General features: G+C 38.0%; 1 protein-coding gene across 1 annotated transcript in view; it reads left to right on the forward strand.

The window, feature by feature from the left end:
- The first annotated feature begins 927 nt into the window (after nucleotides 1-927).
- The window catches only part of TINAG (tubulointerstitial nephritis antigen), a 37,767-nt gene continuing 22,041 nt past the window's right edge, over nucleotides 928-16,653 (forward strand). Inside the window, exons 1-6 of the mRNA XM_054280485.1 lie at nucleotides 928-1,297; nucleotides 6,008-6,071; nucleotides 7,138-7,227; nucleotides 8,756-8,870; nucleotides 14,417-14,540; nucleotides 15,984-16,134. Coding sequence (XP_054136460.1) covers nucleotides 928-1,297; nucleotides 6,008-6,071; nucleotides 7,138-7,227; nucleotides 8,756-8,870; nucleotides 14,417-14,540; nucleotides 15,984-16,134 — 914 coding nt within the window. The remainder of the gene's footprint in view (nucleotides 1,298-6,007; nucleotides 6,072-7,137; nucleotides 7,228-8,755; nucleotides 8,871-14,416; nucleotides 14,541-15,983; nucleotides 16,135-16,653) is intronic.

Consider the following 16,653-nt stretch of genomic DNA (forward strand, 5'->3'; position numbering starts at 1 on the left):
TTTTTTCTGAATCTTTTCTTGGAAACAGTACCACATATATTTCTTTAAGCCCTCTGTTCAAAAACCTGGAGATTACAGATCATGTAGCAAAGGCTGTTAGACTTATCCTTGATATCTGCTTTTTGGTTTTTTGCCTTTTTTTTTTTGGTGAATATATAAATACAGACATTTACTTCTTAAATAGGAATGAGCACTTATTAGTGGGTATTTATTATATTAATTAGAATGACTGCCAAGTTAATTTTGACTACAGAAATGCAAACCTTAAAAGAATAACTTTGAGTAATGTTTTATACTGAATATCACCTGATTTTTTTTTTCTGAGTTTGCCCATAGTAAAACAAGTGAAAAAAGAGAAGCATATGAGGCTAAGATAGATCACTGGCAATAAAATTGAAATGGGGGATGCAGGATAAGTTTACTGCAGTGATGTCACCCTGCTTATCAGATAGGAAAATTTAGGTGAGATGTTAAAGGTTTTCTAATCATGTGGAGCACATGCTGGTTATGGGAACACAAAAAGAAAGAGAGCTTCCTTTGACACCATGTACTCATTCCTCACATTGTTTTGATTTTAGAAGTCTGAAGTACAGAAGTAAAATACTGGATCATGTATATTTTGTATATGTTGAAACTTTGCTATAAACTTTCTCACTTGCAGGAGATCGCACCGAAGTTTCATAATGACGAATATATAGTTGTGGCTCTGTTTCCAGTACCTCTGTATCTTGGACAAATAAATCTGTTTACAACATATCTGACTAATAATTAACACATGCAGAGTCTTCCTGGAAAACTGTAATCTGCAGCTTTCTGTTCAGATTTCTTTCTGATTGCTGACTGGAGGTACTACCTCTAGACTAAATGAACATTTGCTGAGAAAGTGAAAGACAAAAAGTCTCAAAAAAGGCTTCTAGAGGCACAAGAATGTGGCACAAAATTCAGATATTGCTCTTATATTGCATTGCCAGTGAAGTTTCAACGACAAAACATCTTGATTCCAGAAGAAGTTTCCCCCAAGGACTTTACCCTGTAAAAGACAGTGGTTCTGCTAAGTGGAACAGGATTGCAAGGAGTCTGTATCAGGGAAGTTCCTGCAGGATACGAGGCTGTTGCACAGGAAGAGATGATGACTGCAGCTTTACCATTGTCTCCAGAGGAGCTATATGTTACTGTGACCAGTACTGCACCTCGGGCTCTCCCGGGCCTGTGGACTGCTGCACTGACTACTGGGATGTCTGCAACCACCCCGTGCAGCCCACCAGGTCAGAGGAGCCCTGGCCACCTCCAGCATGGGGTAAGTGGAGAGAAAATGCTCAGCTGGCTTTAGCGCATCACAGTGAAAATATACATAGAAGTAAAATCCTGAAAAATTGACTGAAGTCATAGTGGACAAAGACACAGCATGAAACTGGAGTGAGAATTACACTCGATGTTATTTCTTTGTCTCTAGGACATTAGCATTGATTAGATTGTGTTTCTCTTGGACAGAACCTCTTTTTTATTTGAAACTTGTCAAAGAACCTCATTGGGTCAAAATTAGTGTAAACTGAAAAATTTCAATAGGGTTCCACAGATTAGCATGAGATGAAGAGCAAGCTCTAAATATTTGTATCCATTAGTACAAACAAATCATCAACAAAACTGAGGGTTATCCTGAATGATACTGCCCTGAGGTGTTCTGCAATGCCTTTGACTTCGCACAGCTTTCCTGTAGGACACTTTTTCTGACAACAGCTCAGGTGCAGGACTAAATGAAGGGATGTGGTTAGAACAAAGAGTAGATGAAGGGATGTGTTAGAGCAAGGATTTCTGGCATATTTTAGTTTCTTACTCGTTACTTTGCAGAGCAAGTCCCTCCAGGACTACTCTAATTATTTTTAGCACTAAAGATTGCAAAAAAAAAAATACGATTTTTTTCAAACATCTGGTCCTCCCTTGGTTTGTGGATAGGCCAAATCTCTGCTGGTGGAGAAAATTTGGTATTCTCCATATCTTTAGCCAGATTTGGTGTAGCTTCTTGCTGTCAGTACACCAAATCTGGCCACAGATGTAGAGAATGTACCAAAGTTTCAAAAGCCTAAAATCAATAAAATACTACTGTGATTTTTAAAAATTAACTGTCTCTTTTCAATAACTTTGCTGCTTGCAGTTCAGCACTTAGAACACGAGCTCTTCAGGAGGCTGTGCTCTTAGGTGCGTAGTCAAAATCTGATAAGTGGGAATGACAGAAATGCTGCAAAATTTGATTTTCCAAAGTGTTTCTAACCATTTAAAAGAATTTTCTGAGGCTCTACGTAAATAAGGACATTTATTTTCATTTTTATTTGGTGCAGTGATGTACATTATTTTTGACGTGTGGTTTTTGTTGTAAGCTCTGCTTAAACATGTAGTTGTATTTCTGCCTAGATCTGAGAGGTGGTGGGTCTACTTTGGCAAACTGTCTCATGGAATTGAATCATTACAAAGCCTGCAGCAGTTTGCCACATGGTCACTGCCACAAGTCCACCTCTAAAAAGTAGAAGTGTAACAGAGGGTTTTGATAAGGGAATAGGTGAGAGGTAATCTTTTTACTGCTTTCTTAATCCAATTTTTTGCATTTGTGCTCGCTGTTTGCAGCTCCTAACATACCTGCCAGGGGTAGCAATTATGTTTTAAGTACCTTTCCTTGTCCTATAAATGATCTTATACTATTTTTAATATGTCATCTTTAAAAAGACGGAAAGTCTGAATTTTTAAAAAATCTTTTTATTGGATATTCATTATGTAAGTAATTTAGAGGGTAAAAGATGAATAATAAAGCCAAAATTAAGCAGGAGATAAAAGGTAACAAACAAAACCATCTCTAAAGTAGCTTTATAAAACTGGAATATCTGACGAATTGGAATGAAAAAAAGGAGAAACAAGTAGGAACAAATGCCTGAAGATTAAGAAAATTAGGAAGCATCATTAGAAATGACATAAATATGCTAGCTGACTTTTAGCAAATGAGACTACACTTCTGTCTTAGGCTAACAATTATTTAAGCACTTGAAGACCACATGTGCCAAAGTACTTTTTACCTGGGAGGTCTTGATCTTTTGGTTGCCAGAGGTTTTGCTCTCAGAGCCTCCTGAGTCATAGTTCTTTAAATAAACCAATAAAGTGAAGTGTTTTACATGGGCTGGAATGTACAGCAATAAAACTGCTCAGTGGTTTATTTCAGGATCCCCACATATTCACTGAGAGGCTACAGCAGAAACACTGTGACTTCTTGCATGTGTGTGCACCATGCTGGGGGTCAGTATTGATTTAATTGTGCGGAATTGCTTTCAAAGCAATTCCTTCATAAACGCAGCCTTGAGTTTGTTTCTATGGCTTTCATGTGTAGTTTCAGAAGAAACTGCACATTCCTGCCTTAAATACCAAATAGAAGTTCAGGGTTTTTTTATTATAGTCGCATTTTAAATTCTGTTGCTGGAAGAACTTTTTGAGTTTTATCTCAGGACTTTATTTATTATTTATTGTATATCTTTGTTTCAGTTATTCTGATGGTACAAAAAGCCCCATGAAAGCCCACATACTGGGTCTCACTCTGTTGGTGGTGTAAAAGTGATATCCAGTGAGTTTACTGATTGCTTTTACATGACAGATGTGATCTGACCTACAAGGGAGTAAACCTAGAGATATTTCACTGACAGAAGTACTCACATCAATGCTGGGGACAAATTAAATAAGAACCATTAAGGGTATATGAATGTTGGACTCTGAGGGAAGTCTCTATTTCTCAAATTTTCTTCTTTCCAGTAATGATTTTCACATCATAAAATCTCATTCACAAAGTCATCAAGCTGCATCTTCAAATTAATTAATTTCCTACTTAATATATTAATATTCTAACCTAATACATTCAGAGCCAGACAGCCTCACTGTATTCTCATGTGTCCTTTAGCTTAGAAAACTGTTGTCTCACTGATGCCTCAGGCAGTACTCCTGGCCCACAAAATATTAACTTGGTTAGGCTAAAGAAACTGCATAGTGTTAATTTTCAGTTCCCTAAGCATACATCATTGTAAAGCTGCTTCTGTACTAGTCCAGATTTGCATTTTATCTTGGGCACAGGCAGTGAGCCCTGCCAGCAGAGCTCCAATGAGGGGCTGTTCCATCTCTCATATGGTGCATCAATACTTCTCTTGATACTTTTGAAATAATTTGCTTGATCCTCCTTCCAGCTATTGTTTGATGCTGACTTAGTTACACACTGTGACAAACTATAGCACTTTGGTAATTTGCTTTGAGTATTCTGTGAAAAGTACCTTAGCTCTTAGCTGAAGTTGGATTTCAGCAGACACTTTGGGCCTCAGACTGCCTTGGCGGGATCTATTTTACCTGTGCTAGCTCCCATAGCCTGCTGAATTAACAGCAGGGAAATAACGGCATTTACAGTTAAAACTCACTTAATAATCACCTCTAGTTCCCTTCTGCACTTTGTTATGTAATCATGTAGGGCTCAGAGTGCGTTTCTGTCCGGCAAGGAAGGAGATGCAGGCTGCTGAGGGCTGGGTGTGTGTGTGCCTGGGCAGCCAAACTCCAGCCCTGGCCATGAGAGGGACATGGCCTCCCTCACACTCCTCCCGGGGAAAAGCAGGGTACCATGCCAATTTGCAAGTCAGCACCATATTAGAGCTTCTTGCACATGGAGGAAAAGATCAGTCTGCCTTGGGCTGGGCGGGCTGCTAATCTCACCCTCCTGACTTGGACTCTGCACCGTCCAAAAAGTGGCAAAGTCAGAGGAAGCTGAAAGTCCCAAAAGCTGACGTAATCCACATGTGAATTACCAGCTGATGCGTGGTGTATCACACCTCATGGGAGACGAACACGTGGGCGCCAGCTGTAAGAATCCCTGTCTGACAGACTGTTCAGGTCCAATCCTGCTAGCCACGGACCCCAGCCCACACCATCTTACATGGACAAAGGCAAAAGACGAGAAGCGCTCTTCTCCACATGGGGACAAAAGTCCTAAATTTATTTCCTTGACAGGAGACACCTGATCACCCAAGTGACCTCCCAGGTGAAGAAAAAGAGAGCGATGCCTCATGGCAAGAGACTTTTAAACCTGGGGGAATGGGGGTGGAGGAAGAGGACCACAGACAAGGGGATACAAGTGAGAGGGGGTGAGGGAGGAGTAAACCTGGGACAAAGCAGTTTAGTGCAAGTCCAGGCCCTCTCAGCAGGGGAAGAAGCACAGTGTCTGTAGGCTCAGCTGTCAGAACAGGCTGGAAACACAGACCCATGTGATAAATGCACGGTGCTTGCTCCTGACTCAGTCCAACACCCCGTGCAGGCCTTCCGGATCGTTCTTCCACTGAAGCTTTGACAATCAAATGCACTGATGAAGCAATTTATGTGGGAGATACTGAAACACACACAAAACCTTTTCTCAGTGAACTGTTACCAAATAAAAAAAAATGAGTGGGATGTATTTTTTTGGAGAACTCATCCCTCAATTTATGTTTCATGGTGGGTTTTGGAGGGTGCATGAAACATACATTTGCCTTGAAGTGCAATTGATCTGTCTGTTTTTCAAAGAGGAATTAATCTGGCAAGGAAAAAGAGTTTATTACAATACTTTTGGAGTATTCACTAGTTTTTTGAATTCTATACCTGTAAAAACCTATTTCTAATTTAATTGTAAATTAGAAAATAATCTTTATTAGAAATATTTTCTTTTTAATATTGGAAAATAACTTTATTTGAAGAATTTTTTATTTATATGTAAGATAGTAATTCTTCAGTGGGTGTGTTGAATCTGATGCTGAATTTATTTACTATGAAGGATGTTTTCTAAAAGCATAAAATACATTAAATTGCCTTCATTACTTGGAAGAAACTGGGACCATATTGCTGACTTCAACTAAATAATTCAAGCTTACTGCATAAAATTAATTAATACAATAGTAGCAAGAGTTTTCAGTAATTCACTTGAAGAATTATTTTATTTTCACACATCTATGTGTTATGTTGACAGGTTGTTATAAAGATGGCCGATATTACGGAGAAGGAACAATAATTAAAGACAACTGCAATTCCTGGTAATGTTTCAGAGAACTGCAAATTGAATTTTATCTAGCATATGTCATGAAACAGGAATTAAGGTAGATAGCATTTTTAAATTCATATTAAACACGTAATAAAATCAAAATGGCTGCAAAAGTAGTGCTAAGTACTAAGGTTTTGTGGAGGTAGATTACAGTCAATTTAGAAGAACAGCAAGAGGGAAACTGGAATTTCTAATCAAGATATGAGTATTAGAATATTCAAATCTCTTCCTCACGGGCCTAATTCTGTTCCTGGCTCAGTCAAACCTAAATTGAAAAGGTTTCAGTCTAGACCTGGGCATTGACCTGAATGCAGATCAAACAAATATAACAAATATCATTAAATTTTATTGAATCCTTCCTCCTTGGTGTTTTTTATTTTTCTTTAATGAGTTATGATAACTTATATTAACCTGTAAGGAAAGGATAAATATATACATGTACATATATATATATACATATATATATATACACACATACATATGTGGAAAGGGGTGAATTGTTTGAGCACCTGTTTCTCTGCCTTGGGACAGAAGCAGACAGTGCAGGCAGGGGAGCTTTGCTGTCAGCCCTGGCACTTGGCTGCCTGGGCTTTGCCTCTCCAAAAACCAGCCCTATCCTGGACTGGGAATCCCAGGGCTCCAGCCCCACCCAAACAGGGCTGGAGTTCCCACTGTGCTGACTTTAGCTCAGGGTCCTTGGAGCACAATGTCTGGGGCCACAAAACCCTTTCTGAGTTTCCAGAGTAAAACTTCCTCAAAACATAACATTTTTTCAGGAATTCAGCAACAACATGACATTCCCTCCTTTGGTCTCACAAAGATGGAAGCAAAATGTTTCAGATACGACCTTTCTCACAAACTGTAAACCTTCCCACCTTGCTCCAACTCGTTAGATGGTGAAGGAGGAAGAAATGATGCTATGTTTTCATAAACTCTCTGTGACAATTATACTGTTTACACTTTTCCCCCCTCCATCTGCCTTCTGCTGTTAAAGTGCATATTTTTCCTTTGACAATTCTTTTTTTTTTTTTTGTTTAATGACATTCTTGTCCTTTCAGCAAATGTTTCAACAGTCTCTGGAAATGTTCAACAGACGTATGCCTTGTTCGCCAAGACTTAATTCAGCACATCAATTCTGGAGATTTTGGGTGAGAACCCTTTTATTTTAAAGTTTTGTTATGCATCACAGTATTGCTCATTCTGTGTATGCGCAATTACAAGGTATGCAGTCTTCCCCACCCCTTCTTTCTCCAAGTACATTACAGCAATTTGACAGTAAGTATGCATTTGTGAAACTTTCCAAATCACTGGCAGATTATAAAGCTTTAAATGGAAAGATACTGAACATCTCATGCTGGTAAGACAACATCTGCTGTAAACATCTATCTAAAATATTGTCCAAATTTAGAACAATTCCTTTTCTCTCAAAACAAGATTTGCATCATCTTTCCCTATTCACTGTGTTTATTACTTGGGATAGATATTTAAAATAATTTTTCCCTGCTCCCTTGAGAGCACTGTTCCATGTAGCAGGACACTATGAAGCACTGGAAGTGGAGAAGATGGGTGAAATGGGGATCAAATTATCAGAACTTGGGGGGCTTGGTGTTTTTCTTATTAACAATCTCATTCCTGTGGTTAGTGCACAGAGATTTGTGACCTCAGTACTGGATCTGTGCCTTGGAAGCCTGCTGGCTGTGTACAGAGATAAAGGGGTAGCCTCCCTAGGATCTGGGGATGCCCAATTCACCAATGAAGCCTGCCCAGATTTCAAGCTATCAGGAGTGCTGAAACATTTTGTACTTCATGGGAGGCATTTAAAGAAACTGAATTAAGATAAAAACCAAGTTAGGTCCCTGGAGCCTGAACCTATCTTGTCAGTTATGACCCTCGAGATTTATCACAGGGTGACAGGTGAGATATGACTCAACTTCTCCATGTGCTTGCACTTTTCATTGACCACAGGGAGACCAAGAGCAATGAGATTTTTTTGGGCAGCATGAATCCCACTCCTTGTTCTTACAAAAGCAAGAAAGAAACTGGTAAAGAGAATGCTCTCTCGCCTGTCACTCAGCCCTTATCCAGCAGTAAATTTCAGTGTGTTCCAAATGTGTATGGCTGCAAGGGTGGTTTTCTTTGTGTTGTGCATATAGTTTGCACATCAACGTTGCAATCTGAGTTGGGTCCACCTGAGAGTAGCAAGGGAATACTTAGACAATCATAGGGAGCCCTTTCTCTCACACTGGCTATTGGTATAAAACTAGGGCAGAAGGTGTCAGCCGGGCTTTATGCACTGCAACTCACAACACGAGACTGCTAGTTCTCTGTGGGAATCTGGGCTGGAGCATGATTTGAGCATAAGTTCAAGAGAACAGCAATGAGTGTCTCGTTTGCCAGTACTGCTCTGAAGGATTGCACACTCGTGTCCTGCAGGCTGATGTGATGCTGACCCCAAATTACCACTATTCATATAATGCTGTGTTGCTCCATCCCGCACTTATCTGCAGCAGAAAAGCCCATAGCAAATATTTTCTCATACATATTGAATGCAAATTTTTGAAATGCAATTTCAAAAATTTATTTCTGGATGCTTTTGCTGTTGTACTCTTAAATGAGCAATGTGTTAATGTGAGTGTTATCTCTAACCTGCATCTTGCTTTTTCATGTATGAGGAAGATGGAAAGCTGACAACTACAGTCAGTTCTGGGGAATGACAGTGGAAGAAGGTTTCAAAAAGCGTCTGGGCACCTTCCCTCCATCTCATTCTTTGCTGAATATGAGAGAAGCTCCTGTAAGTGTCATGTACACTTGTTAATTGTTAAATAACTTTATCACATAGAAAAATAAATGTGGAAAATTATAAGAGTATGATTCAGGGTTTTGTCACTCAATGTTTCCATGTTGAATATGATGTTCCTGGAACAGTTCTATAAGTCATAGAATGTCTGACCCTATTGACAGAAATCCAACAAGAAGGAACACAAGAAAATCCTAATCACTGTGAAGCTCTGCAGCAATATTAATTTATCATTTTAGTTCACTTCCTTAAGAGGGCTCCATATTAATTCTCTCCATTTGCTAATCATTGCACACACAGCGGTAACCACAGAAAAATACATCTGGGCGTAGTTCATTAAGGCAAAGAGCTGAGTCTAAACAGCAATCTTTGACAGAAGCTGTGAAAGCTTTTTCCAGGTTTTGAACAAATGGACAGCAAAATTATGGGAATCTTTGCAAAATGAAATTGTTCTCTACTACCAGCTTTCTAAATCCCTTGGGCATGACAATTTTTGTGACAGCTAAATTAAATTTCCTATAATTTATTTATGCTGAAATTAGTTTGGCATCAAAGCAAATATACTTTAAGTTATGTACGTTGGTTAAGCAATTTAAGAAAAATACAAGTTATTGAATCCAGAGTGATTTTTCCAATGCTTTGGATCAGTTAGTTAGTTTCTTTCTGAGAGAACAGAATTTATGGAGTTCGCAGACCAAAAAGACCCTGCCTCACTAGCTCACCAGAGTGAAATTAGAAGTGAAAGTATAAACGGATAGATCCAAGGTTTGCAAAAGTGATAAGCATAAAAGGTGTTTATCTTTGCCTTCAATATAGCTCAGGCAAGTGATGCCATTTCATTATCTATTAGAAGTCAATTGCTGATGCTTTTTTACGTGTTGTGATGTTTCTACAATCAAAAGAAAACTTTCCAAACAATATTAAAGGTGATAATATAAAGAGCACATCTTGAATGAAAGCTTTCAGGTGCACAAAATATCTTGGGCACGCCTGATATGGGATTTCCACAAATTTTGTAAGTTTAATTAATTAAGATATCCAGCAAGTACATCCTATAGGAGACTAGTTGCTCTGGTAACCACCCTTGGGCCTGACCCTCAGTGTCTCTCCAAGGGGTTCTCAGCTCTATATTTTGTTATGTCTCCTGTGTGCTGGTGCAAAACAGGACGTTCTTCCTAGAAGTGCTTTTCTTGAAAGAATACTATTTATTTAAACAGAATTTCAAGAAGTTGGCAAAAATGTGTGAGAAAGGATGATCTACTGTTCTGAAGTGTGAGAAAGCATGAAAAATTATACAGCTGCAAATTAAAAATCTACAAAGCTGCAAATATATATATATATATGTATACATATATATATGTACATACACATACATTTTTAAAGCTAAAAATCTTTAGGGATCAGTGGCAGAAGGATTTCCACATGATAGAAGGCCTTGTGGTGACAGATTCAGAGTGCATAGCTTCCTCTTGAATGGGTTTTGGGGAAAGAGAGCATGGCCTCTGCAAAAATTTGAGCAGTCAAAACCCTTTTGCTTGATTCAGATCATTCTTGGTTACACACAATGTCAGCTCCCTGCAGCAGCAGAGTAAGGCATTGTGTTCAGGCCCAGATTGACCAACTCAATCAAAATTACACTCTGAAGGGTTGCCAGAGCAAGAAGTGGACAGGAATTAAACTTTGGAGTTTTGCCTTGTAGGATTTTCTGGACTACTCTTTGCAGCCAAAAAAGGATCATTTGACTTGAAGATGGCAGGTCAAAACAAGGCAGTGGCATAAAAGAATTTAACAAAATTTAGTAGGTGTCTACCTTAAGTAACCAGTGAACTTCACTGAGGCTGAAAAGAGTTGGATTGATTTGTTGTTTTTGGCATTTTCCTTGAGGGATACAGTGTGGAGCTTATATAGCAGAGGTAAAAAATGGATTTCGTGTACCCAGCCCAGAGACTGACATCTCCATTGCTAGGTATCTAGCTAGGCAAGAAAAATCCCACCTAGGAAAACAGGAAAGAGGAAGGTTTTAAGAAATTCTTCATGGTACTTCCTTTCCTCTGTTCAGTTTGTAGTAGCTGTTTACTGAGTAGTCCTGCATCACATCCAGCTTATTGAATCATTGCTATTAAGCTTCTTGCAGCTACTTTAACTGCTACACTTGTTACAGCCTTTGTTCCACAGATACATTTCTCAGTTATATTTTCTCTGTCTGCTGTTTTATGAAATCTGTGAGCCACAAACCAACTCCCTTTGGCACTGCCAGACACCCAAGGAGATTCAATGCATTTTTCTCCAGAAATCCAACTTGCCACATTCATGCATTTAGTCATCATGAGACTTCCTTACATGTTGCCGGAATCACATACCTTTCACAGGATTCTAGGAAATCTTTCTACTTACAAAAGCTAAAAATATAAAATAATGCTCTCCGTATGACTTTGTCAGCTTCTGCAATATTCTTAGGGAAACCACAAACTTCCCTGTAGTTGCTTGTAGAAATTTTAAATTTCTGCTTTTAATAGAAGATTTTACCTGCTCAACAAGGTGATACTTTTGTCTGGAAGGGAAGTTTGTCATGATGGTACATTGGAACACCCAAAAGACAATGATATGGAGCAAGTACCAAACCTGAACTGAGGACTCTCTGTTGCACAGTATGGCTGGACCTGAGTTTAGACCAACAGCTAAATGCACCACTAAACCTGTTTGACTCCTGAAAAAGCTGAAACTTCTCCATCTGAGAAGGCATTTTCACGGCAGGAGACAGTGCAATCATTCTTGAAGTTCCATGTAGCACAAGAATAATTGCAATGCCTTTAAAATCACTGTAATGCACTTTTGATGGTATTCTGTCAGCGCAAGTTCTGGCAAGAGGTACATTGCAATGGTAAGGTCCGCACCCCCAGCAACAAGGTGCTCACCTGAGTGCCATCTTACAAGGAGATTAAATACATAATTCAGTAATAACACACCATTTTCTCAATAAATATCAAGAAGGTCAGAAAAACAATTGGAAAGTAGACAAAGTACAGCCTCTGTTCCACTGGTATATGGCTTTTCACAGTAAAAATCCTCAGCAGTTGTAGTTCTCTTGCAAACTGAAGGTCATTCATGCCCATTTGGTCTTCACAAAGCAAGTGATGTCCAGGATCATTTTGCTACACAAAAAAAAAAAAAAAAAGAAAAAAAAAAAGAAAAAAAAAAGAAAAAAAAAGCTATTCCACAGGGAAACTATTTCCACATTTGCAAATTCAGTTATCTTTGGCCTTTTCCCTCTTATTGGTCATCTATCTTTTCTGAAGAAGTCATTGTTGAAATTTGAGTGCTCTTTTATGTCCTCTTACCTTCCTGCTTTAGCCAGGCTGCTAACTTCAATGCAGAGAGTACATATAAAGGTTTAAAAATAGTTCACCAGTCGTTTTGCTGATTGCTTTGTGCTGTCTGATGCTGGTCCATGGAGCATACATTGAGAAACAGTTGTCTAGACTTGATATTTGCCACAGACCAGCAGCACTTCTCAATATCAGGGTAGAAACTTTTTCAGAACAAAGGCCAATGTTTCTTGCTACAGATCAGTCCTGTATTTCTAAATGACAAGGCTGAGGGTTAATGAGGAATTTGCTCTGGGATTTACAATAGGAGGCTAATAAATACATTGACAGTAAGTTAGGAATACAGAAAACAATACATTGTCCAAACTGGAGATCTAGTTAGAATTTTTCTTTTCTCATTGGCCTCATTCATAATGAGGCATCATAATGAGCATTATAAGCAGCCATTACCCACACAATTGTGCTAAATATTTGCCAAATTTTGCTTTTTTACTGGTTGTTAATCTCATAATATAAAAGAAATCCTATCTGTCTGGGATTTGCCCTGTATGTTTCATCTTCAAAGTAAGTCTTGAGTGCTTACTCACTAATAATGAACATAATGATAATTTGTGAAGTTATTATTTAAATTAGTTGCTGCTTCCTGAGTGTCACTTGATGTTGCAAGTCCCATGTATATAAAACAATGAAAAAGCAGTCTTTGAAACTGATTAAGCAAAATAATGAGATTAATATTTTAGCAAGGTTTAAAAAATTTTTGGGTGGAGCTGAGACTTTCAAAATTATTGAAGTGACCTAACAGTTTGCAGTATTCCTTCATGGATTCAGGACTCACAGCCTGCATCTAACCTGCTCAACCTAGTACCACTGGGTCTGGGAAAACACATGGACTGTATCAATTTGCCTGTTGAGGCTGTATCCCAACCTAATGTCAGATATAGACCTGAGGTACAAGTTTCCTTTTCCTCACCCACTCTTTCTCAGCTGGGGATTCTCCGTGGCAAATCCAGGTGTACAAGCTGGATGGAGGCGCTGCTGTTTCACCGTGTACACAACAAAGTGATCTTGGTACAGAAAAAGGGCTAAAATTTGGTTCTCCAAAAAGTCTTAAGATAGTTTGAAAGAACTGGCCTCAAATGTTTAAATAATCTTAGCAAAAAGTATGTTTTATGATTATAAATGACATAAACAATTTAGAAAAATGTTTTAGCAAGGGTACCCAGAATTTAGACAGAATTGTGCTTCACAATTTCAGGTTGCTTATGAGAAAGAAATGTTTGTGAGTCTTTTGCTTAGGAACAGATTATCTTATTTTGTATATTGTATTTCCTTCTGGAACTGAGATTATCAAGAATTTTTTGAAACAGACTGATTGCATGGCCTAATACTGCAATTCTCTGTGGCCATTTCTATTTCCTTGCACAGCATAATCCATCATTCCATGAAGTTCAACAGTAAAAAAAATGGGTCAACAATTTTGCTATGTTGAACACAGAGCAGATTATTAACAGTTGTACCAGATGGCTCTTGCATATGCAAATATTTGGTCAAAGCTTGGAGGACTTTGGAGAGGGACATAAATTTAGGCTGAGAGATGAAGGTGCCAGAAGTGGCTGGCCAAATTGCTTTAGTGAACAGATAATGAATTTTCATGAATTCACTATCAGACTGAAAAGCAGAAGAAAAATCACTGATTTTTATTCTGGAAAAGGAATAATTACTTGAGATTAAATAACCTCTATGTAAAAGACAAATCAATGATACACTGTACTTATTCCTCTCCCACAGTGACTAAAGTTTCCTACCTACACCCAGGTGTCTGGGAGAACAGGGTAACAGGTATTTAACTTCAACTCTGTTTCTAGCAGAGGGCTTTTCTTTCCAAAAATGCCAGCTGGGTCACACTTAGCAAATTTCATAGGGATTTATTGTTTGAGATAAAAATCAGAGAGGAGCTGGTCAGGTTATTCAGGCTGGCAGTCTTGAAGCTCAGCTTTTCAACTCAGTTAATGGAATGCCAGAACCCTCCTGCTCTCAGGGGTCTGCAGCACCCAGCCATGGTGAAACCACCACGGAGTTGCTTGGGAAACCACAGGGGCCAATGCTTTTGGTTTCTTCAGTCTAAAATTTAAGAATTTTACAAACAAAATTATGATAAAATTTATGATAAAAAAGGAAATTAAGCATTTACAGATCTTCTACTTTTTGTTTTAGGGAGAGTCACTTCCAGAAGAAAAGTTTCCTGCAATCTTTTCAGCCATTTATGAGTGGCCTGATTGGATTCATGATCCTTTGGATCAGCGAAACTGTGGAGCATCCTGGGCTTTTTCAACCGCAAGTAATATTTCTTTTTGCTCCCTTTGAAAGTATCAGTTATGTTAGATGTGTAATGAAAATTGGAGTGGTTTGTAACAAAATATCAACTTGCTTTTCACCTTTTATTACCAAATAGGAACATTTAAAATTGCTACAACTTTCCTTCTATACTGTCCCAAAATCTTTAAATGTCAATCTAAGCTGCAGCACTTTGCTTTTCATAAAATTGTGTAACAGAAGCAAGCGATCAATCTTTGCAACTTAATTTGGCCAGAGGGTGCTCACAGGTGCAGGTTTCTGCAACTGCTTCTTTAAGTCACAGCAGTGAGAAAAGGAAAGGAGCTTTAAGGTCAGCTAATCCCAGCTCCCTGAAAAAAACAGACTGAACGTGCTCTTTTTCTGACATATCTTATCCTCTGCAGTTTTAAAAAGAGAAAACCAAGAGAGCTTTTAACAGCTCTTTTGACAGATAACTGCAGAGATGAACAGAGATCACTGAGGGAAAGAATTTGCCCATATTGCATCCAATTTTTCCTTTCCACAAACAAATATTTTAATTTTAATTCACATAATTGTTTTCAAAGCTATGTAGTGTGAGATGCCTTCACATGTTTTTTAGGTGCATCTAATGTTTTCAGTCAGAGTTTTCAAGATTAGTTGTTGCTCAAAGAACAGACAAGCACTGCTATATAATTTTTTCTTACAAATAAAATTCAATCATAGCTAATGACTTGTAAAGAGGCTTAATGATTGTTTCATTGTCATTTGATAAAGAAAGTAGAAGCACCTGAGTTTCACCCACAACTTAGTTAACCTAGTCTGCCTTTAAATCAGTTCATAAATATATAAGTACTAAGAATCATGATTATCTGATTGAATTCAGATAAGGTATCTATGTCTGAGGAATAATTTTGTGTAATAAGGGAAGGAGGTACAAAGAGTCCCACATTTACCCTTCAATATGTACATCTCCAATATTCTTTGAAATAAAACCAAAATATACTTCCAGTCTTGAATTGTCTTCTTCATAGGACTGCTCTTTTTTTTTTTTTCTTTTTTCTTTCCCCTCACATAAAGGAAAGAAAGGTTGAAAAGAAAGCAAAGAGATTTAGAGATTCAGCTGCAGAAAAGTATTGGGAAGTATTTGTTTCTTCTGTTGAAGACAAGCAAATATGCATTTACAAACATGATACAGACAATTATGCAAATGTCTCATCTAATATTTGGGTATTTGGGACTTTATAATAGCCAGTAAATCTAGGAATTTGTGATATAACAGCAAAGTTGCTCACGATGCTTTGCAGTTTCACAATCTTTCCCAAAAGTCTGGACAGTATTGTTTAGTGAAGATATCTGCACAGACAGAAAATATTGAGGTGGTATTTCTGTTCGTTTTTCACAAAAACAACTGCAAAGTTGTGAGTAAATACTTGATTTTGATAACAAAAAAATTATTTTCAAACAGGTGTTGCAGCAGACAGAATAGCAATTCATTCAAAGGGTCAGATCACAGACAACCTTTCTGCTCAGAACTTGATCTCTTGTGATACCAGGAATCAACATGGATGTAATGGTGGAAGCATTGATGGTGCCTGGAGATATCTGAAAACACATGGGTAAATATTTTATCTGTCTGTTTAGATTATTTTACATTGAAACAGTTGCTTAATTTGCAATAAGACAATACTGTAAATGTACTTAAAACTTCTGTGTTTCTTGGGATACAGGCTCTTCATTTGAAACAACCTTGAGTAAGCAGCCAGTTGCATGAGACAACACTGTGAATATTCAAAAGAATCAAACATCTTTTCTCAATAAAGCAACTTGTAATCATCTCATTCCAAGGTTGTTCCAGAGTGCAACACTCTATTAAGGATTGTACCTAGATCCTTCTTCCTTCAGATCAGACTAAGCAGAGCTAAGAGCTATCAAATTCCCCCAAAAAGCTAGAAACTTAAAAATGGGATATAATCATTTATGGAATCACAACATTATTTTGGTTGGAACTTTGGAGGTGACCTGATCCAACATTCTGTTCAAAGCATGACTTTAAAATGAAATCAGGCTATTTAGGCCATTTCCCCAGACACATTTTGAGTATCTTCAAGGATGGTGGTTCCACAACCTTTCTTGTA

Source organism: Melozone crissalis, unplaced genomic scaffold, assembly GCF_028551555.1.
Source record: "Melozone crissalis strain CALT ecotype California unplaced genomic scaffold, PUWL_Pcris_2 ptg000027l_1, whole genome shotgun sequence".
In the NCBI taxonomy this organism is placed as follows: Eukaryota; Metazoa; Chordata; class Aves; order Passeriformes; family Passerellidae; genus Melozone; species Melozone crissalis.